General features: G+C 46.7%; 1 protein-coding gene across 1 annotated transcript in view; it reads left to right on the top strand.

Annotated features, from left to right (window-relative positions):
- LOC118771239 (E3 ubiquitin-protein ligase HECW1-like) overlaps nucleotides 1-23,377 on the top strand; it is a 48,179-nt gene that overhangs the window by 7,673 nt on the left and 17,129 nt on the right. Inside the window, exons 2-12 of the mRNA XM_036519173.1 lie at nucleotides 255-576; nucleotides 1,625-1,732; nucleotides 3,754-3,848; nucleotides 6,671-6,746; nucleotides 7,397-7,566; nucleotides 13,833-13,975; nucleotides 14,503-14,603; nucleotides 15,307-16,587; nucleotides 18,809-18,907; nucleotides 21,541-21,691; nucleotides 22,906-23,018. Coding sequence (XP_036375066.1) covers nucleotides 255-576; nucleotides 1,625-1,732; nucleotides 3,754-3,848; nucleotides 6,671-6,746; nucleotides 7,397-7,566; nucleotides 13,833-13,975; nucleotides 14,503-14,603; nucleotides 15,307-16,587; nucleotides 18,809-18,907; nucleotides 21,541-21,691; nucleotides 22,906-23,018 — 2,659 coding nt within the window. The remainder of the gene's footprint in view (nucleotides 1-254; nucleotides 577-1,624; nucleotides 1,733-3,753; nucleotides 3,849-6,670; nucleotides 6,747-7,396; nucleotides 7,567-13,832; nucleotides 13,976-14,502; nucleotides 14,604-15,306; nucleotides 16,588-18,808; nucleotides 18,908-21,540; nucleotides 21,692-22,905; nucleotides 23,019-23,377) is intronic.

The raw sequence follows: 23,377 nt of genomic DNA, 5'->3' as shown, positions 1-23,377 counted from the left end.
GATGATACTCGAAATAAACCGTGACTGTTTTTACAAGTTATTTTGAAACATTGCCTATATTACTCATGACATACATTAAATGTATGAAAATGGCAATGATTAGTCCATTTTGTAATATATTGTATTTTTCCATACAGTATATTGAACATGTATTTGTAACATTAAGGATGCCATGCTTCACCTTAAATTCCTTTACTGTGAGACTATCCTGCCTGTCATATACACTTGTGGTTCTGCTCTTCTCCTGGTTCCAGAACTTATACCAGAACCGGTTTCTTGGGCTGGCAGCAATGGCCTCTCCCGCCCGGAACCCGCAGACCCGCCGGCGCTGCAAGGACGCCATGCGCCACAGCTACAACCCGGAGCAGTTCCAGAACCTGGAGCTGCAGAACGGCGGCCTGGAGCCGGCGCTGGCCCGCTCCACCAGCGACACCGACCTGGTGACTTCGCACAGCCGCTCCACGCTGGCGGTCAGCAGCTCCCTCTACACCATCGGGCAGCCCGAGGACATTCTGCTCTCCTGGGACATCAAGGAGGACGTGGACGCCGGGGACTGGATCGGCATGTACCTTGTGGGTGAGTATCAGGAGGGTCAGGGAGGGGCTGGGTACTCCTGCTGCATGCTCTTCATATGCTTGTGGGATGTACCAATTTAGAGCCTGGGGGGTTACACCTATGGAATGTACCAAGTTAGTGTGTGTTATGGGAAAGACAAGTCTGTGTGGATTTAGTCACAGTGGCATTGTGCAGACTTTCCCCCTGCGCTTTCACGTGGGTTCAGCGTAATAGCAGAGCTTTCTTTTCTTAGCTTTGAATTGCATATTTAATTATGCAGTAGGTATTTTTTGCAGTTCTTAAATGAACCTGTGACTCATCTGTTTCTGTCTGCTTCCACTGTTCCCTCTGTGGAAATTCCCATTTTTTATTTTGGGAAGCGGTCATCATTCTTCAGTTAGCCTCCATCATACACCACACCCCCTGTTATTAAATAAAGTTATTAAAGCATGGCACTTGTATGGTTGCTGAATAAAGCGTGTGCTTAAACAGCATTGCACTTGTTTGTTTGCTGAATGAAGGTTGTTACTAAATGCCATGGCACCTGTATGGTTGCTGAATAAAGTGTGTGCTTAACCTGCATTGTATTTGTATGTTTGCTGAATAAAGTGCGTGAGTAAATGGCATGGGGCTTGTACTACAGTCGTCCCTTTATTTGATTTAAATTTTTCAACTGTTCTATATATGGCGACAACATCCATGTCACTTTTTCTTTAAATTTGGGAAAAAAAAACATGCAAATGATTATTGCGTGTGCTGTGGCTTCACTGATATAAAATATGCCAGATGTGTATTGTGTATTTCCTGGAAATGGCCCGTTCATTCCTGCAGTGTGGTGAAGTGATTTAGGTCTTTGACTCGACACCATAAGGTTGCAGTTTTGAATCAGAAGTGGGGAACTCCATGTGCCCGAAATGTCCTCAGCCTGAGCTGGAGAGATGCTGTGCAAACTGCAGCGGATGACTGCGTCTGCTATAAATCATAAGCAAATAAATAATATGATGGAAGTGCATGTGGGAGAAGTGATATGTGATGTCTTCCTCTCCCTGTCGCTCTTTCCCTCTTGCAGATGAAGTTCTTTCCGAGAACTTTCTGGACTACAAGAACCGCGGGGTCAACGGTTCCCACAAGGGCCAGATCGTGTGGAAGATTGAGGCCAGCTCGTACTTTGTGGAGCGTGAGTGTACCTCCTAAATTATTCACAGGACATATCGCATACATACAGCCAGGCTTTCAGAGATTCGCAGTCATGTGGCGCAGCTAAAGTATAGATCAGGTTAAATAGATTTCATTTTCCTGGCAGCCCATACAGAAAAGTATGTTAAAATAGACTGATGAAAAAACGGTACATATTTCATGTAAAAAGGACTGGGGAGTTACTGTTCAGTGGCTGTGACTGCTTCACTAGCCCTTTCACCCTCTAGTGGCAGAACAAGGTAGTTCCCTCACTGTGCAAGGAGCTGGCTAATCATTTCATGAGTCAGGCTACAGTCAGACTGCAGCTGAAGGTGACCCAGTTCCAGTTAATTTCCTTTATATGTGACCCAGTTCAGATGTTTTTAGAACAGTGTGGACATCAGAAAAAAGACATGAAGTCACATCTTTTCAGTTCCAATTTGGGGCACAAGAATATGTGGAAATAAATTGGATGTCTAGCTCCTCGACTTGCACGCAACCTGCGCGTGGACTCTCAGATCAGAATTAAGTGTGCTTAATGTGGCCCAAGTGATATTTACGTCACTCTGCATGGGACAGGTTACCCTCGTCATTGTAATTGTGTGTGACTAGACAGACCTGACGTCGTTTGTTCTTGTTTATATGTGGATGCAGGACAATTCATTACAGAGGTCCAATCACACTGGTATTGGATATGGGCCACTTTTTGAAAAATGAATTGGAACAGTCAGACAAAAAAAAAAAAACAGTCAGACAGATGCATAGGTGAAGTCACGGGTGGATGTAAATATTTACTTGGTCCCAGTGAGGCCCATTTATGCAACAGCTGACACAGCACGGCCCATTTCTGTTGGATTTTCAGCATGAAAGAAGGGAGGTGTTCTGCAGAAGGCTGCCGGATGCAAAGAGGATCTGTGCAGGGGGGCGAGTAGGTGCTCCATTAGTCATGTTAAGGGATCCTCCGCTGCATAGCGCTATTCTGGGAGGCGGAAAACTAGAGCGCCCAAGACTGTGCCAGTTCCTCCTCCTCAGATCTGTTATGACTGTTTTTGTGTTACGTCATTTTTTTTATTTTTAATGCTTTTTGCGCCTTTGTGCAGCCCTGTTGTGGAAGCGGCAGTTGCCTGCTGGACTCGTCGCATCATGGCAACCTCTGCGCTTGTGTAGGAGTGATGAGGAAAGATGAATGCAGTCCTATGACACACCCGCATGGAGTCAATGGCTATTTTTCGCTCTAGAATCCACACAGCTCACTACAGTGGAGTGGTTGCTCAATGGAGGACAGGTGCTTCAGGACAGCAGTATAGTGCCGTGGTAATGAATAGGGCTTGTATCCATAAGGTGGCTTGATCGACTGCCTCACTAGCCTCAGTAAATATCCAGCTGTATAAATGGATAATATGTAAAATTGTAACCTATGTAAGTTGCTCTGGATAAGAGCGTCTGCTAAATGACAAAATGTACCCCACTGACCTCATCCCAGCAACTTGCAGGCATCTGACAGATAACAGGGTGGGCAGAACCCCTGCTAATATCCTCTTGTCCCTTCTCTTCATGTAAAGTATTTTACTCCATAAATCACTTGGCTCTGTCCCAGTTCTTTCAGTCTGTGTGCGAACGTGGTACTCTGACAGGTATGGCAGGATGCATCAGCGCTTCATTGTTGTGAAATATTTTTCCTGCAGGGGAACATGAGGAGGCAGTCCAGCAGGCTACACTGATTATGTACAGTATGGTGGATTTCTGCCACCATGTAGGTGAATGTCATGTTGTTCTTCTTGCATGGTGTTGACTCCAGTTGATTGTCATGGAGGGCTTTGTAGAGCAGAGAAACACTGTTACAGTGGTATTGCAGATTGCTGACAGTAGGTCATTTGTACAAAAAAAGCAATACCTTGCCCTTAACCTGCCCTTCCTTCTCTGTATCTCTCTCCTCTACTGTTATGCTCTCAAACAACACATACTATACATTTTTTTCTTTCTCTCTCTCTTTCTCTCCCTGTCTCTCATTCCTCCTCACAGCGGAAACCAAGGTCTGCTTCAAGTACTACCATGGTGTGAGCGGAGCCCTGCGGGCCACCACCCCTAGTGTGACAGTGAGGAACCCCTCAGCTCCTGTAAGTCCTGTCCAATTGCTACAACCAGGCTTGAGTACGTTAGTATTGTAAGCAAAGATCTCCACTTCCTCATCTATATGAATGGACCCTCAACGATATGAAATCTGTTAGTTGCTGATTCCATAAATCTGTAAAGTAAAAGCTATATAATAAATGACAAATTATTTTTTGTTTGTATATGCATATATAGATAAGAGAGAGAGACAGAGAGAGAGAGAGCACTAGAAGCAGACGTATTGATATGCATAGATGCTGTCTATACTGATAGATGATAGCAGGAGAGAGAGGAGAAAAAAAGGATAAACAGATGTAAAGGTCAGGAAAAAAGGAATGATTTTACTGAACGTGTATTAAGACTTTCCCTAATCTGACTGTCTCCTTGACACCATCTGAGGCTGGAGCAGATTACTGTTGATTTATAAATACCTGTGCTAAGGGGGTGTTTCAGGTTGCTATTTGCTGCTTGTAAGGGCATAAGACCTGCCTATCTTAAGCCTGAGTGAAGGCAGAGTGGTCAGTTACAGTGGGAGAAGCACGTAAGAGTCATGGCCATTGGAGAAGTAGTGCTGCATTAGTGGACAGTAGACAAGGAATAGACAAATCATAAATTATAATCCTGGGATCTAATCAGTGACTCTGTAAATGACGTATTCCTATCAATGACCCATATCCTACTGAGTCCTGTTCAGCCAGATGAAAACAGGTGTTAACTTCATAAATCATATGTATGTCCCTTTGAAAGGTTGGAAATGTTTACATCAAACAAAACTTTCGTTGTGAATGATCTTGCTCTCTCTTGCCATCTTGACTTTATGATTTTAGTGGAAACCTGGGTAATGGGAACATAATTGTTGATTTCATCTGTCCCTTAATATGTCTACATTTAAGAACCAGCTGTATATAAGAATTAAATCACCTTGGACAGATGTGATTCATAGAAGTGGATGGCATTGTTTGTGAAATCGTATATAATTCAATCCATCCTGTATTTTTTTAGTTCTGAAATGAAACCCATCTTTATTATATAGGCAAATGCAGGCTTCATTCCCCAGATGTAATCTGACAAGAACGTCAGCAGTTCGCTTTGAGTTTATGTAAAGGTAAACATATAGTCTTGCCTTCCGCGCTGACAGTTCATGAACCCCCTCTCGCTGCAGATGCCGAGAGATGTGACCTTGAGTGACCTGTGACTTCATAACAGAATAAGGAAGTGCAAATACCTGTCCCAGATGAAGGCGCGCTCATTATAAATGTGCATTTGAGCTGACCTGAAGTCAGTCTGGCGTAAGGTCAGAGAACACAGCTGGCTAAAAACAATCTGCCGCTGCTATTCCGGGGCGGCGGGGAGGAGCGCACATTGCTGACTCGGGCTAATCTGATCCGAGCGGCGCCGTGACTTTCCTTGAGAGTCAGTTTAAAAACAAACGCTGCATGTATCAGTTGAAAAAAAAAGAAATGCAGGAGCGAAGTGTGGTAGACCCCCAGCTACGCGCTTCGCCTGAGGGCGGATGTGTTTAAAGCTCATTGTGAGCTGTGCTCTCGGGTGCTGTCGGCAGTCACATAACAGCATCCTCGGATCAGTCGCAGAGAGAGGTGCTTACCTGGATCCTGGCTGTCACAACAGCGGTCTTATCACTGATCACTGATCCCAGGTCAGCAGTTTGGAGAGCGAATGTCCATCTTGTACAGTAACTGGCTGATGAAACAGGCTTCCGATCGTGTTGATGGTTATAATTCCTGCAGAACAGCTGAAGTTAACGGTAGTGATGGGAAGCTGTGTGTGGGAGGACGAGTTTTATTGCCAGGGCCATCTGCCTCCAAGGGGTGTCTGCGTTTTCCAGATGGTATGGAAATGAGTGGTCTTCTGCAGCCCCCACCACATACACTGAAAAAGGAGTAAATATAGTGATATGCTTTTTGCGGAATGAAGGATTTTTCAGCCGGTCCCTGAGACAGCTGTATTACTTAGCTGTCTAACTGTAAAAGTTTGTTGTCCCTGCAATACGTTGTTGAGAGAGCTGTATTACTAAGCTGTCTAACTGTAAAAGTTTGTTGTCCGTGACATCTAGGATTTAGTGCGCATGTGTACACACATACGGTGTTGCAGTGCCCGTGCATATGAAAGCGAAACGAATGTGAGAGAGATGGTGTGGGAGTGAGAGAAGGAGTGAGAGATGGTGGGACAGAGAAGCAGCAGGAGACAGAGAGAGTATCAGAGAGATATCTGTGGCAAGTCTGGGAACGAGGCTCCTCAGTCTGCTGTTTCTGAGGCTGACACCATTAACACCCAGACACAAACAAACAGCCTCAGGGCATCCCAATGGCAGTTAAAATAGTGTGCTTGTAGTTCCCTTGAGTATGCAGCTTAACATTATTTGTCTTTAATTTTTGTATCATTTTGTATCATATTGAATGTTTCCTGTGCGTCAGACCTAACTGTAGACATGTAGTATCTTCCATGGTGAAGCTGTCTATATTGGTTATTGAACCTACAGTGCAATACCTTGCAATAGCTTTATTATTATAAGGCCAAGCCGCTTATGGTATGGTGAACCTAACCTCTTTGCTTTTTTTAACGATGGTATTATATCACAATTTGTGTCTCATCAGACTCACTCCAACCCCTTCCCTCCCTTTCTCTTCTTTCTTCCTCTGCCTCTCTCTCTCCCTCACTCTCTCCCTCTTTCCCTCTCCCTCCCTCTCTCTCCATCTTCTTCCCTCTCTCTTCCTCTCTCCCTTTTTCACTCTGTCTCTCTTGCTCTCTCCATCCCACTCCTTCCTTCCCCTCGCCTCTCTCCCTGTCTCTCTCCCTCTGTATGCAGGTCTTTAAGCCTGTTGTCAGTGAGGAAGCCCTACAGACCCAGGGTAGCCGGAGACTCATCAGCTTCTCTCTGTCAGGTGGGTGAACCATGCCCAAAATCTGTTTCTATTTTTTTTTTCCAGGCTCCTGACTAGCTTAGTGGTTAAGGCTTCTTCATTCAAAGCCATGTCATCACGGCGATGACTGGGAACCCACAGTGGCGGAACAAATTGGCCTCTGGGGACACAGGGGTGGGTATGTTAGCAGGGAGTTTCCTTGTCTCACGGTGCATCTGCCTGCAGGTTACTCAGATGACATCACCAAAGCCATGCCCATTCTCCAGTTGGTGCCTATATCACTGTAGTGCGCTGGGTGACTTGCAGTATGAAGAAGTAGTTGCTGCTGGTGTGTGAGTTTATCAGAGGATTGAATTCGCTACACCCAGCACTCCTGTCTGAGGGCTCTGAATGTCACAATGGGATGAGTCTGGCTTTCAAGTGGCAAATTTAGGATGAAAAAGGCAGAAAAATGCATAAAGAAAAGGGCTACATAAAACAAAAAAGTCTGAGGACTGGACAGATTCATATTATTTTCTTTTGTGGTTCCATTTTACCAGCACATATGAAGTGATCTACCTCCACCATGGGTATAGCAGCAGTCCCAGAATGCACTGCTGTAATCACTGCTCACTCCCTGCTGTTCCCTGCTCTTTGACGCTGCGCCTCTGTGCTTCTCTGTTCCCGGGTAGATTTCCAGGCTGTGGGCCTGAAGAAGGGCATGTTCTTTAACCCCGACCCGTACCTGAAGATCGCCATCCACCCCGGCAAGCACAGCATCTTCCCTTCCCTGCCCCACCACGGCCAGGAGAAGAGGTCCGGCATCGTATGCAACACCGTCAACCCGGTGTGGCAGAGAGAGGTGAGGGAGAGAGTGCGCCCCCTGCTGGTATTGCAGATCCAAAAGTCTTTACTGCTGTTGAACACGCGGGTGCTACTTTTACTGAACACATCACCAGTGGTGAATCTATTGAATTCTCTGCTACTGCTGCTGAGCAGAGTGCTGCTTAACGCATCTGTATCTCTACTTAACACACCTGCACACTCCTACCAGAACTGAACGCACTAATGCATTTATGTCATCATCATCTTCCTACTAAACTACTTTCAGTACCTGTTGCTGTCAGCTGAGTGTGTTTCCTTCAATGACTTCACATGCCAAGATTCTCCTCCGCTACTCCATAATACGCTGTTAATGTTACCACAGCCTTCCTGACTGTATAGGCAGAAGTTACATATCTTTGGTTTTATTTTTGTATCAACCATCTTTAAAGTTATGTTGAGTTTATGAGCTACTGCAGCTCTGTGTGGAGACTGAGCTCCTTGAAGTCACGTTGATTAATGCCTCACGGTGTATCGCCATATGTTTGCCTTTTCCCGTTTAAGGCTTTTTCGATATTTTATGAAGGTTTTGGCTGTTGGGTGAAGGTGAGGAGACTGTAATTAGAACTGTAGTCCTCCAGCTGTTTCTTCTTCAGCTCGAGTCTGTCTTGTGCTCAAGGACAATTGTGTTTTGCCCTTCAGCAATCGCCCGGATGAATACATACACACTCTCTCTAATGGTATGAAAATCCAGTGAAACCAGGACATCGAAGGACGCGCATATGCTCACATACATATATACATGCAAACATGCACACATGTACTGAGAAGAGCGAGGCCGTTTTCCTGCATGTTTGATCCTGCAGTTGAAAATGTGCGTTCGTCCTTGCGTTTGCCGAGCAGATTGCTGGATGATGAAACTCTGTTGAATCTTTCCATCTGTCTGCTTGAATCTGCTCACTTGCTCCGCATGAAGTTAGCCAAGTCCATGACACATCTCAGCCATCGCTATGTGAGAATGCCTGTGGAAAAAGGGAAGACTCTGCTGTTGCCGTTGAGGAAAACAGTCCCCCCCAAAAAGACAGACCTGTCCAGTGAGGTGGTGGAATAATTTTGGGCAGGAGATAGTGGAGGAACATGTTTTTAGAGAGATAGCACAGTCAGTGTGGCACTGCAATTCATTTCGTGTTTGTTTTGGATTTGGGAAGTAGGACTCTTGGAGGTCAGGCATTCAGACAAAAATGTATGCAGCTGCTTTCAAATATGGCAGATGTAAGAGACTAAGAATGCTGTGTTCAGCAGCTGAAGATTTGACGTGACTCAGTGGTTTGGGGGTGTTGAGGACGCAAGCTGAAAAATGTAATTCCCCCCCTTTATGAAACCCTATTTCAGAATCGCATCCCAGACTCATCTCACTGTGACGAACTGCTCTTGCACAGCAACGCTGAGGTGAGATGAATGCAATCCCACAATGCACTCGAATGCAGCCAGTTGCTGTTTTTCACAGTGCAAGTCACACGGCGGCAGGACTGGGCTGTCATTGGAGAATAGGCACCGCTTTGCTGACATCACTCAAGTAACTCGTAGGCACCTGACAAATTGCAAGGTGCCTGAGGGCGCTGAGACGAGCAATGCCTGCCGGGATACCCGTCCCTACACTCCCTGTGAGGTACAAAGCCAATTTGTTCCACTGTTGTGGGCACCTGCTCATTAACAGCAAAGGACATGGCTGGTTTTGAACCCGGGCTGTAGAGCTCAGCTTCCGCTTGGAACAAGCAGCTTAACTGTCTAAGACACTCAGGAGCCCCTGTGCTAAATAATTTTATTTGCAACAAGGATCAGGTTAAATTAAATGACTTTGATAATAACAGAGAGACCAGAGGTGTTTGTTTGGCTTTAAACTAGTTGTTCACAAAGGCACAGACAAAACTTTTATAAGCAGTCAACTGAAAAGGCATTATCTGTTAATAGCTGAACTTTCTTTAAACCTGCCTGCTTCACCTCCATGCAGAACTGTCAAAATCAGGTTTCAGGACCATTCTCAGTTTAGAAGTAAGTTCTTTGCCTCCCGTATTGGTATCTGACAGTCACCACTTACAGCCAGAGATAAGATTAGATTAGACTTCATTTTCTTTTCATGAGGCCAACAGATTGTACAGTAAAGCTGTGCTAACTCTGATTGAACCACAGTAGATCTCTCCCGCAGCGGCTACCAGACCCGGCCTTCGCTGTCACGCTGCCTTGGTGTCTGATTGGTCCATTCTAAGGCAGGGGATAACAGAACCATGACCGTGACCCTGGAGTGAGCCTGCAGATAGGCTCGCGTGTCACTGGGACCATCTCCAAGCGGCCAAACATCAAAAACGAAAATAATAAAGACCTTCTCACATGTGCTGTCCTCACCGTCAGACACTGTCACACCCAATCAAAGCTTAGGCCCTCTTCCTTGTCAGAGTTTCCGTCTGATCTGATAGACCGCTGCAGAGAGTGAACATGACAATGCTCCGATAGGCCTCAGAGATGGTGACCATGCAAAAGTAACCAAGTGACGTGAACAGTACGAGCTGTGTCCTCGGAGTGCTCTGTTGTGTTTATTTTCCTTTACTGAATGGCAGCAATGAATGATGGTAGTGGAGGCAACTCCGCATGTCACATTAGCAAAGCACACATACTGGGCGGAGAGATTATCTCTGATGGGAGACAGAAAATAGGTCAGGGCTCAGGGAGGGGAAGACAACAGGAGGGGGGGGAGAGGGAAGCTCTTCCTGTCATCTATGTGGTGGAGAGTTAGGGACCTGGCAGCCTTGCTTCAAATGTGATTTTTCATATCTCCGTCTTAATGGCTTTCGTGTGTATATCCTGCTAAGATAAAGGAGTTATACCGGATTTAATAGTACGCACACACACACAGATGCACCCACACTCTGTTTCGAGTGGTTGGCTCATCACAGGGTTAATGGCACCGTGATACGGGGTGCTACAGTGGTGCATTTGATCCTTGAGGTGTCCCATATAAGGATTACAGGGGGATACGCAAGCCCTGCTCGGTCACCATGGCGATGGGCCCCTCACTGGGTTAGCGCTTTTCTGAGTCCAACGAACGCAATGTGTGGACCGTGTCTCCGTTGGCACAGCAACAAAACCCGCACATGATACGTGGTTGGTCACATGATCCGACTTCCTGCAGACAGGCCATCCAGGATTCTGTTTATTAACCTGGCATCCTGAAAGAGGCAGAGCCCGAAAAGAGGGCCAGCCAAAAACCGCACAGAGGGCCGCCTTGAGCAAAGGATTACAGCGCCTTGGCGTAGACCTTGCAGAGGCTGAAAACTGGGCCACAGGCAGACAGCTCTGGAGACGCCCAGTCACGCGATGCTTTGAAGGGGCTGGAGGACACTGAGGCAGAGTCCGAGTGATATATGGCATACATTGTGCACGGGGGGGGGGGGCTTAAGAGGGACGTACAACTCCTCCCCTCAGTCTCCATGGTGATTTGCTCTGCACAGAGCATAACACTGCAGTGGTAGAATGAAGAGAAGTGGGCGCAGGCTTAACTCAGGCCCCTGACCTCCATCTCAGGCTGACAGGACTGCCCTCCCTCCGCACATAGCTGCAGTGTGCGCCCGTGCCGTGTGACGCATCCTCAGCTCAACGAGGGTCATTCTCAGGTGCTTCGGCGGGAACCCGCACACTCAGTGCAGGGCTGTCGCACGATGACTGCAGCGAGTTGGGTGGCCTCTGCAGCAAGCCTCCCCTAAAACAAGGAGTTACGCTTAAATGACGCAGATCCCCCAGGCGTCAAACGTAAGGTAATGGAGGCGGGACACACGTCTCCAGTAGATGCTTAGAAATGCTAATGGCTTAACAGCTCTGTCGCTTGCTGAAAGCCGAGAGGTGCAGCAGCTGTTGCACCGAGAGAGAAGATGACAGTATTGGAGGAGGGTGGCAGAGCAGCCGCAGGGCGTGGCAGGGCAGCCGTATGGTGTAACGCTTACGGTGCCTGAAGGTTGCAGTCTCCAATCCTCGATTGGCTGCGCCTCATTCCCGATTGCAGGTTCATTTCCAAGGTGGGTCATTAAGCAAGACACTAAACCCTGAGTGGATTGTGGAAAACATCTGTTAGCTGTCTGCTTTGTAGCTGTAGTTGCTGGTAACATCCATAATCCTGCCACTAGGGGGCAGACAGGAGTTAGGCAGGGCTGGACAGGCAAATGCCCTCTAACAACAAACACTTCTCTGAGACTAGGTAATTACTCACTATGGGGAATACAGTGCTCGAGAGAGACACCTGCTAAAACAGATGCGTGCGACTTTACAGGAACAGCACTGTTTTATTTTAAGCAAGGTTTCTGAACACCCTGAACAGGTTTGTCACCCCCGCCTCCACCATTATGATAATAGCAGCAGTTTATTCAAGGGTAAACCTATTTTTGTCAACCATTCAGCTGACAGGACAGAACAATCGCATATTAAGCACCGAGGAGTCTTTATTTAGCCTTAGTTATTTAAACAACAACATCGAATTCACCCTTTACCAGTGACATTAACTGCTGTAAGAAATTATCGCACTTAATGGGTTTATTAAGCTCGTAGATTAGTGTATAATATTGCTGGTGTTTTAAAGGGGAAATAGCTGTCATTTTCAATTACAACAGTCTTGGTAACGAAGAAGCTGCAGGGTGCTGAGAACATATTGCTGAGTGCAAATTGCATCAGCCGCACTGATTGAATTTACTGATGAGGGGAGGAGGAGGAGACACGGAAGAAATCAGCAGATGGAAGGTGATTTCTCTACGAGTGGTTTGATGTTCACAGTGTAACGAGTGGGCTTGGAAACAGCAGGCTTACAGTCGTAGCACTGAGCTTCAGTAAAACTAAGTAATAAAGCTGAGTGTTTTATTAGACTAATGACTGACAGGCTGTGGCAGGTCCACAGTCAATTGGAAGCTGTGTGGACTGTTTTTTTTCCAGAATGCTGGAGCCTTTCACTTAGGTGTATGTTAATCTTGGGTTTTAATTCACCTGACCTAACTGTTGAGAAGCTGGCCGACACTTCTCTCATTAACAAGCCCAAAAAGAACAAAAGTTTGAAACAAGCAATAATTTATATTAAAACCAAATAACAAAACAAAGGACCAGCCTATGCACCAGCAGCAGGGACGCAGTGAGGCTTTCCCTGCTCCCCAGCCACACCTATATTTAATCAGGCCTCAATCAGTAAAGTGTGGCTCGTTACCCAATAGGCTGTTCCCTTACAAATCACCATCAGATACACACAATTAACAATGACTGACAACAATTAAGTTCAAGGGAGATATGGTTAAGCCTCTCCTTCACACTAACCTAATTTACATAATCTATTTAATATGTTGTTTTATGCATCATATGTCCTATTTGCAATTTTCATGACAAATATTACTGTTTTCTGACAGGATTCATTTTTCACAGCTCTCTGTACAGATTGTGGTATTAAATTGTTTTGACCACTATGTGCATGTAAATGAGTCCTGTTGTCTATCTTTCAGTTGTAATTTGTCACTGTGTATCTGTCTGTATGCACTGCAACATTGGTCATTACAGAGCAAAACAATCATCCAGAAGTCATCAGTAATGTAAATCACTGTTGTAGCAGTATTGAAGGGTTCTGCAATGTGATTTATTCTGTAGACCATGCGATTGTGTTGTTCTATACACAACTGAAAGGGTGTAGAACTAAGTGGTTAGAGCACAAGGAGTCATAATAAGAGCTTTGGACACTTCTTAGCTGTGAGTCGTCTGGCCCTTTCAGAACCTTGGACAGCAACGCCAACTCCTGCTCACTGAATTCTGCCAAACGGACAGAGTTATCATCATGTAATGAATCCTGCCAAACAGACAGAGTTATCTTTGTGCAACGAATCCAGCCAAACGGACGGAGAGTTATCATCATGTAATGAATCCTGCCAAACAGAGTTATCTTTGTGTAACGAATCCTGCCAAAGAGACAGTTATCATCATGTAATGAATCCTGCCAAACAGACAGAGTTATCACCATGTAAAAACACTGCTAGACAGAGCAGTATCATATACTGATATAAACTGTGAACAGCTGCTCTGCTCTTGTATCTTCTTTGTAGGTTGTAGAGAAGTAGACAAATTACCTGATTATATTGTGTGAGAAATGAAATTTTGTGTGTTATGATGACATGTAGTAGTAGAACGTTGTGTTGACACTTTCTTTTCAATATTGTGATCTGAAAAATGGAGACAGTGCTGTTATAAAATGGATATTATTCATAAGAATAATAATGCCTTTCTACTCTCTAGCGCTTCAACTTTGTGTCCCTGCCCACTGACGTGCTGGAGATCGAGGTGAAGGATAAGTTTGCCAAGAGCCGGCCAATCATCAAGCGCTTCCTGGGCAAGCTGTCCATGCCGGTGCAGAGGCTGCTGGAGAAGCACGCCATTGGGTACCTCACTGGGTGACATCATCACCTGCCCTAAGATTCCTTAATGACTGTTGGTTTCCAGAAAATGTACAGGTCCCTTCATGCACACAGTACTGCTGGCCATTTGTTATATTGATGTCAATTGTGCTTGTGTTCTACAACATACAACTAATAAATGGAGTCACTTACTTTTGCTAGAGTGGCATCTGATTGGAAATTGTGGCATTATGACTAATGTGTTCTTATCTGGAGCGGCTCGTAAGATGCTTTGCAGAGCAGGCAGTAAAACAGCGAATGAGCCACAAGTGGAAAAGCAGCGCTAAAATTAGTCATCAAAACTTGTTTTATGGATCGCTGCTGTTGTTAAATGTGCGCTTTATGGCTGAGAGAAAACACAATCAAAGTGCTGCAAGAGGAAAGATAGAGTGCATCAGATTTCACCGAGGGCTTGAGGTGATGCAGTGCTGACCTGAGATCTGTACCAGCGTTGAAGTCGTCTCTCTGACGGCCCTCCCCCCTCCCCCCTCCCCCCTCCTTTCTCTCCCCAGGGACCGTGTGGTCAGTTACTCGCTAGGCCGCAGGCTGCCGACGGAACACGTGAGCGGGCAGCTGCAGTTCCGATTCGAGATCACATCCTCCATCCACCCCGGTAACGGTCGCCGCAGTCATTTCACACCCGACAGCAAACAGACACGCATCTCTATACTGACTCATTCAAATGCACCAGTTCCACTTTTCACCAAATCTACTGTAAAGTTCAATCCAAAGCAGGCCTAATGTACTGCTGTTGTGACTAAAAGCAGCTACTTTCCATGGTCGCGTTCACCATTATACCACAATAAATGAGAAATGTGAAAGCCCACAGTTTCAGTTGTGAATGGAGACAGGCAAATGAACGGGGCCATTCAGTCTCGAACCCTTTCTCAGGTTCTGATAAACAAAGCCTGTGAGGAGTAGGTAGGTAGAATAGCTAGAATAAAGGCTGCAGTCTTGAATAGTGGGCTTGAATAGTGTTACGCTCACACTCACTGGTCTGGGAGTGTTGTTAGCCTGGTCTGACACTGTTGCTTGTTTAAACTGAATGGATATGCTTATGTTCTATTGGGATGGAAGTCTCTGGATAAGAGTGTCTGCTAAATGCGTGCAATGTAAATGTAATGCAGAGGCAGCAGGTTAAATGGGTAGCAGCGCTGTGTGTGTGGACAGGCTAAGTGTGGGTCTGAGTAATGAAGGCCGTGGCAGGCTGCCTGTGTCACGCCGAGTCAATACGGGGTGACTCACTGCAATGCGGCCCCGGCGCTCCGCCTCTGATCCCTTTCCCTCTCCTCCCCCTCCCCCCCTCCTCCCGGCAGACGACGAGGACGCCTCGCTCAGCACGCAGGGCGCGGCCGCAGGGCCAGCGTGTGAGAGCGCAGCGGAGGACGCAGACAGCATTGCGGGCGAGGCCCCGGAGCTGCCCGTGGATGAGGTCGAAGCCCTGGAGCCGTCCATCAATTTGCCCGAGTCCCTGGAGCAGCCGGCAAACGAGCTCGAGGCCCCGGAGCTACCCCTTGTTAAGCGTGAGGCTCCGGGCCTGCCCATGAATGAGTCGGAGGCCCTGGAGCTGCCCACCAATTTGCCTGAGGGCCCGGACTTGCTTAGTAATGGGGTCTCCATGGACACACTGGCCGGTAGCCTTCCAGAAGGTGTGCCACAGATGGAGCTGAGTCAAGGAGACAAGGGGGTGGAGGGAGCCCAGGAGGAACACAAAGAGGGGGTCTCCTCTGGTCCAGGGCCTGAGTCACATGACCAGTGGTCTACAGAACCGGGCATGGGAGAGGAGGGGAGCACATTATGCTCTCCTGAGGGTGCTAGCAGTGAGCACGACGAGGAGAATGAGGCGGCCGCGGGAGAGCCCCAGCAGCAGCGGGACGGGGACAGGGAAGGGGACCAGGGCGGCCCGTCCCCGCGCCTCAGGCTCAACCCCAAGCGCAAGAGCCGGCCGTGTTCGCTGCCCGTGTCGGAGCTGGAGACGGTGATCGCCTCGGCGTGTGGCGAGCCCGAGACGCCGCGCTCCCACTACATCCGCATCCACCACCTGCTGCACAGCCTGCCGTCCGCCCAGCTCGGCCAGGACCCCGCCCCCGACTCTGCCCCTGACCCCGAGAAGCCCAGTGTGGAGGCGGTGGGCGAGGAGGGGGAAGAGCCGGGGGAGGAGCTGGGGGAAGAGCCGGCAGAGCCCGACGGCCCTCAGAGCCCCGGCCCCTGCCGCAGGAGGACTCTGCCCCGCAGCCTGTCCATTGAGCGCCTGGCCGACCTGTCCCGCCTGCTGGAGAGCGAGGGCGGGGCCGGCGGCCCGGGGGCCAATGTGGAGGGGGGCTGCGACGCCTCCTGCCTGGGCTCCGCCTCCCGCTTCTGCGGCCACCTCCGCTTCTCCTCGGTGGACAGCACCCGCATGTCGGAGAGCACCGTCTTCTCCTCACAAGAGGATGAGGAAGAGGAGGAGGAGGAAGAGGAGGAGAACAGTGCCTTCGAGTCGGCGCCGGATTTGGCCCAGAGCCCAGAGGCCCGGGAGGATGGCGACGGCATGGCCCGGTGGCGGGAGGGGATAGAGTGCACGGAGCTGGCGGCACCAGGGCCCAGCAGCACTGTGGGTAAGCAGCCAGATCAGGACCCAAACACAAACCAACAGGCCAGAACCACAGCTGCTAATACCTCACTGCACTGATGCACTGAAAATCTAAAGCCATCATCATTACAGTACAATTCACATGCAGCTTTCTCTTCATAACTCATTACAGGCTTTTGCCAGTTGATTTTCTAAAATGACTTTTTTCTGCCTTTTCTCTGGCTTTTTCTTGTGCATTATCATTACCATTACGGTGCATGTTCTTTTTAGTGCAGTAAAAATGTATGACATGCAGATGAAAGTAGAGTAGAACTTAAATCATTCCATTACTTCAGCAGATTATAATCAAAATAAATGGCCAAGCAGGCTGTGGCCATCATTACTAATAGCAGGTCTGGCAGCCAGTTAGTCAGAGGTAACAGGACTACTTTGGCTCCCTGTAGACTTATTATCAAGAGCTGTCACTGTGTGCTAATTGAATCCTTGCAACCCTCTGACCATTTAAGGAAAGTGAATAAATAACACACTGAACCCTAATTAATCTTCTTGCTAGAGTGCAGGAAATATATGTGTCATCACCATCACCTTTTCGCAACACCTCTGATGTCAGTTCAGGTAACTCATCCGAATCATGACGTATTTCTGGCCTGCTAGGCTAAGACAAGAGTTAGCATGCATCAAATAAAATGATCAGAAGCTGGTATATTTGCAGTGGTGGCATACATGATCTGGCTCATTTGATTGAGGCAGTTTAATTGTTAGGGAACTTGATATATTATTCAGAGTCTAGGATTGTTTACCACATTAGTGAATATTCAGCAGTGATAGAATGAATAATGTAAAAAAGTCAGTTATGCACTGTGGAATAAAAGTGTTGTGGAAATAGATAATTTTAATGTAGTATTACATCATAACAGAAACAACAAAGTGAACATCAATAACATCAATAACGGGATGCATTGCCCTGGTTCTTGGTAGTTTGTTTGATTTCTGTATTGTGAACTGAACTCTGAACATGGGCCAGATAAAACAGTCAGCAAGAACCGCACTGGACACAACTGTCAATATGCAGTACTGGCTCGAGGCCCAGAGCATAAAGTATCATTCTCACGCACCTCAGCAAGTCTTGAGGTTAAGCAAGGTGGGCAGAAATGAAAGCTTTTTTTAATTGTTTCATTACCGAGTCCGACACTGTGAGCCAGATTTAGCTTGATCAGACTTCTCCTTTCGCCAGCAGTGTAGGGCTATTATGTTCTGTGGTGCAGTGATGTTACATCAAAAGTTATTTTCTGTTTTCTTCAACTCAGAACACTTCACAATAACTAAGAATTATGAATCTGTCTATGTGGCCATTTAATGTTTTGATCCTCAAGAGTTGTGAAAAACACTTGGTTGAAATGATATAGCAGTGCTTGGATGGTTTTCTCTACATGTGCATCAGATATACTGTTCACGAAAATGAATTGGTTTACGGTGTACATTGTAGTCTGATGTGGTTGTCTCACATCTTCATTTCAACAGGAAACAAGTGTTAACATGAGAGGAAGTAAACAAGCTATTTAAAAAAATATTTTCTCTGTTGCAAAGAGTGATAGAGAAAGAGAGGTAGAGGGAGGGGGAGAGAGAGAAAGAAACGGTGAGAAAGAAAGTTACAACCCAAAAAGAAAACACTGGCAAGCATCATAGGGAACACCTGGCAACCAAAAACTCTTAGTAAAAACAGACTGGCGGAACTATTGCAGCGGAGATCCAAACGCAGAAAAGTTCTCAGCGCTGACCATTAGGGGCAGTGTATAGCAGACATTTAAACGCTCAGCTGTGTTACAGAGCACAGCATCATATGGCTAGCTCCCTGTGAAGAGGAGATGAGCAGATTGACTTTTGGCCAGCTCAGGGTGGAGAATTCTGGGAATGGAAATGGGATCATGGTGTGCCAGTCACACATTGTGCGTCCAGCAGAGGCAGTCAACATGCTGACTAATGTATCAGCTGTGAGCCGATAAGGTTGTACAGTGGCTAAATTAATCTGCTGACTAATAAATCGACTGGCCGACTCTCCAAGGGAGGGTAAATGAGCAACTATCTGCTCTCTGGAATTCAGGAAAGGAAAGCAAGACACAAATGGGTGAAATCCTCCCATTTGCTTTTCTTAGTTTGACATTTGAACTGGTTTGAATTCCCATTTTTGAAATTTTTTTAACTGCTATCTCCGCGGGCTCACGCTCATTGTGCTGTCATCTCTATAGGCGACTGTCCCTCTCCACGCAGCCAACTGGTCAGCCAGCCTCCTGCTTTGCGACCCCACCCTCACCATTACCCAACCGTCGACGAACCGCTGCCGCCAAGTAAGCGTCACCCGCGTCGTCCCCGCGCCCACGCCCGCTCAGGGATGCACCCCTCCCCACTGTGTGTGCCTCGGTTCCCCCTCCCACCGTCCCCAACTGCCACTTCGTCTGTGCCACGACCCCACGAGGGGCCCGGTGTTTGGTGTCATGTCTTCGTTGGATAGCTTGCTGTCTCCATTGTGTTTGACCATATCCTGTATCTCCCAGCTATGTCTCCATCTCTCCATTGCAAGCCATAACAAAACATAACTCGTGTTGAAATATGTTACAGTCCCCAAAGAGTTATTTGCAAATAAATAAGGAATGTCATGATAATATATGTACATTTGGTGTTGAACATGTTGTAAAAAATTACATATATTGAAAACAGTGCACATGCATAATTTATTTTGATATATTGCTTTTATTTATCTTTATTTTTTCTTTCAAGCATTCAAGCAATTAGTAATGTCCTGGTTAAATTATTTTCCTGGTGATTATGTTGGTCCAGGCCCTCATTTCCATGGGGACAGGGGTGGAGTGGAGAGGAACTGGGTGTAGTCTGGTGTACCACTTATAATTTAGAATTAGAACACGAAGTTCTGCCCAACTGAATTTATAAAGTGTGTGGATTCAGTTTCCAGGCTGGAGAGTGCAATTGTACCCTATGGTGACGATACTTGAACTGAATTGCTCTAGTCAATATCCAGCTGTTTTAATACTTAATTAATGGCTAATTAATTTATAATAAGCTAACAATTGGGTTATGCAAGTCACCTTGTGCAAGCGCGCCTGCCAGGCCAGTAAATAATGAAGTGTAATTAAAAATAAGAAGGACCTTTACCTTCTCCCCACGCTCCTAAATAATGACAGAGCAAAGTCACATCGGCGTTCCCTCCCGCTGAGATTTGTGGGACGCTCTGTATCAGGCATCTGGTCAGAGAGCCGAAAATAGACTGTGAACCCATCCGAGGGGGGTGATCCCTGCTGGAGCTCTGTCAGCTCCCATCCTCCTCCGCTGAGAGGGGCTGCCGTCAGGGCTGAAATGGCGTCATGAGCACTTCAGCGTGTTTTCCACACACTCCAGTACTTTGCGGTGTTTAAGTGAGGCGTGTAGCTACTGCATGTCAGTCAGGGTGTTCGGAACAGAAAAAAGATTAAAGATCAGTGACAGTTTATGTAATGTTGAAGACTTGAACATCTGGCCCTGTTAATGAAGGTTCTGCATTGTGGTCTTCTGAACCGCATCACTGAACTACATCACTTCCACGTTGACTAATTTATTTATTTATTCATTTTTTCGGTGACGAGGCCATTTGGCCTGTCACTGGGGCTGGCCAGATGTTTGCAGTTGGCTTGATAATCGTGTCATAACAGGTGTTGCCAGAATAAAAGGCAGCATCAGAAAACAGCAGGGATAAATTCTTCGCCCATAATGTGAAAAAGGAAGTGGATGCGGAATCAATGTGCTGTTGAGTGCATCGGGTTTAATGGCAGCACATTCTGGAGGCAAAATGGAGGAGCTATTTGTACTGCCTTGTGCCACAGCATGATCTTTCCTGCAGTCTCACTACAGCCACTCTAACAGTACTGATCAGCAGGGCCATCACAACAAGGACTCTTTTCATTTCAGTTATAGAAATGTAGTATGCGTTCGTCATGCCTTCCTCGCTTTCAACACATGAGCCTCTTCCAGGTGCATGATTGCCCGGCTGGTTCTTATTGTGATAGCACCAAGTGGCAGTGTCTAGCCCATTAGGGCAGAAATCTATCTCTACTCATGGCCAAATCCATGGACCCAGCTTGAATTCGTTCGCATTACATTTTTTAATTAACTGCCTTGTTACCACTGCTGTGGGAACCACTGAACTGGCATAGGAATGCACACCTACCTAGTTTTCACACTACAAGTCCCACAGTGGATCAAATGCTGCCAAAGGATGCACACATCCTCCTGATGCTATCTGAGGGACTCACAGGTGCCCACGCAAGTCCCAGGGTGCTGAGGGTGGAGCAAAGAGGGGACCCTGGCCGACCTACCCGCACCTATTCCTGGTGGAGCGAAACTGATTTGTTCCATCAACATGGTCTCCCGGGCGCTGTTGGCAAATGAGCCGGATCCAAACCCTAGCTGTAGGGCTCAGCCTGCAGCTGAAACAAGCATAGTTACTGTGTGAACCACTCTAACCACTCTAGAGCTATTGAACACTCTTTTAGTAGTTTTGCTCTTGTTGTTCCTCCTTGTCGCTGTTGTTGTGTGCATTTATTGCATGTTTCCATTATGGACCGGTCTGTTTACCCAGTAATATATGTAGCAGTGTGGTGTGGTATTGTAGTCAGGTTACTTGTACATTGAAAAGTTTCTGGTTAGAATCATTCTAACATTCAAATTGATTCATGATTGTGCAAGGTATGCAAACTGAACTAGTTCAGCAAATATCCGACTGAGTAAGCAATGCCGGGATACAAGGACCTCTATGTAAGTAACCCTGGGTAAATACATAAGCCCAGCAAACAGGTGACTAATGCAATTACATCCGATGAATCCATGAAAGGCTACAGTGCAGAGAGAGACATTGACCTCTCCCTGAAGATGAAGGCGTGGTTCACTGGGGTTTCGGCCCACTGTTCTCCTTTGTCTCGTGTGTTTGCAGACTGGGAGGCTCGCATCGACAGCCATGGCCGCGTCTTCTACGTGGACCACGTCAATCGCACCACCACCTGGCAGCGGCCCACCTCCGCAGCCACGCCCGACGGCATCCGGAGGTCCGGCTCGGTGCAGCAGATGGAGCAGCTGAACCGCAGGTGGGGTCAGGGGCTCGGGACGGGGACGGGGACTGTGAGGGGGGGAGTCTTTGGAGGGAGCAGGGTCTAAGAGTCTCTCAGTGAGTTTAGTCTGAAAAGAGCAAAGCGCAGCCTTTTCTAACCCTGGTCTAACACTGGCAACCCACTGTGAATGTGAATTCTGTGCTTGATTAATCAGGTCTGATTTCACTCTGAAATGATCTGGATTTGCTATCCCCTGACAGTTGTTTGTTATTTGCTGGAAAACATTTGTGAAATAAAGGTATTGTAAGACATGGTAATAAAAAAAGATGAGAGTGAAGGTATTTCTATTTGTGCTTTTTTTCTCCGACCATTTGTTTGACAAAGGTTAGTGTTCAACTTAATGAAGATTTTATTGTTCAAATTATTCATTATAATTGCCTTGAAGAATTCAGTCAGCAACTGATTAAGCCTGATTATTGGAGCAACCATTCTTCATTCTTTTTAGAGACAGACATTAAAAGAAATGCCTTTCACTTTTTTTCTAAATAAAACGCCTCCAGTACAGTTATTTCAGAAGAGACATGGCTTTGAGGAGAAGCCAGATCCGGATCATTTATCAATTAACAGCTCAGTGAAGCCTAATTTATTAATTAATTCAGTTCAGTTCAATTTTATCTGTGTCACACATTTCGTAAAGGACATGTTTTGTAAAGCAGCTTTACAGACATCTTGGGCCTGAACCCCCAAAGGCAAGACTAAGGCAACAGTGGCAAGGAAAAACTCCCTGACTGAAAGGAAGAAGCCTTGAGCAGAACCCAGCTCAAAGGGAGAGCCCATCTGCCTCTAGCCAGCACAGGGCAGTCCAATTAACAGTTGAATGAAGCCTAATTAATCTAGCAGAAGAATGAACCAAGAGCCAGTGCACACAGTGGGCCCCCAGGACATGGACTGTGTTATTGCACCACTGCGTGAAATCTCTGTTGGGTGTCAGAAATGATATACTGTAGTAGCATTGAGCCCTGAGCCCAACAAACAGGATAAAATCTGCTCTCCGTTGCCACCTAGAGGATGGAAAAAAGAATAAAATAATAACCAAAAACATGACAGTGATGGATTGAGGTGAGGCGTGATCTGGATGAAGAAGTAGCAGTGGAGGTACCACAGGGTTTGGGTAGCATTGCGGTTTTGATGTTGGACTATAAAGAGGACTGTGGTGGAAGATTAAGTTCTGTGAGCCTGTCGCCCTGCAGGTACCAGACCATCCAGAGGACCATGGCCCCCGAGAGGACTGAGGATGAGGGCGGGGCTCGGAGAACCGAGCGGCTGGGCAGTGATGATACTGACTCTCCTCCACAGACGAATGGTAAACATATGCCCATGTTCTCACACACGCTAATATTCTCACACACACACTCATATTCTCAAATACACACTCATATTCTCTCTCTCACATACACACACACACTCATATTCTCACATAAAGATATACATTTACATTTATTCATTTGGCAGACGCTTTTATCCAAAGCGACTTACATAGGTTACAGTTGTTTTACAATGTTATCCATTTATACAGCTGGATATTTACTGAGGCAACTGTGGGTTAGGTACCTTGCCCAAGGGTACAGCAGCAGTGTCCCAGCGGGGATTGAACCGGCAACCTTTTCGGTTATGAGTCCTGCTCCTTAACCACTATGCTACACTGCCGCCCATATACACACA

The sequence above is a fragment of the Megalops cyprinoides genome, chromosome 24 (assembly GCF_013368585.1).
Source record: "Megalops cyprinoides isolate fMegCyp1 chromosome 24, fMegCyp1.pri, whole genome shotgun sequence".
NCBI lineage: Eukaryota > Metazoa > Chordata > Actinopteri > Elopiformes > Megalopidae > Megalops > Megalops cyprinoides.
This window is presented reverse-complemented; position numbering and strand designations above follow the sequence as displayed.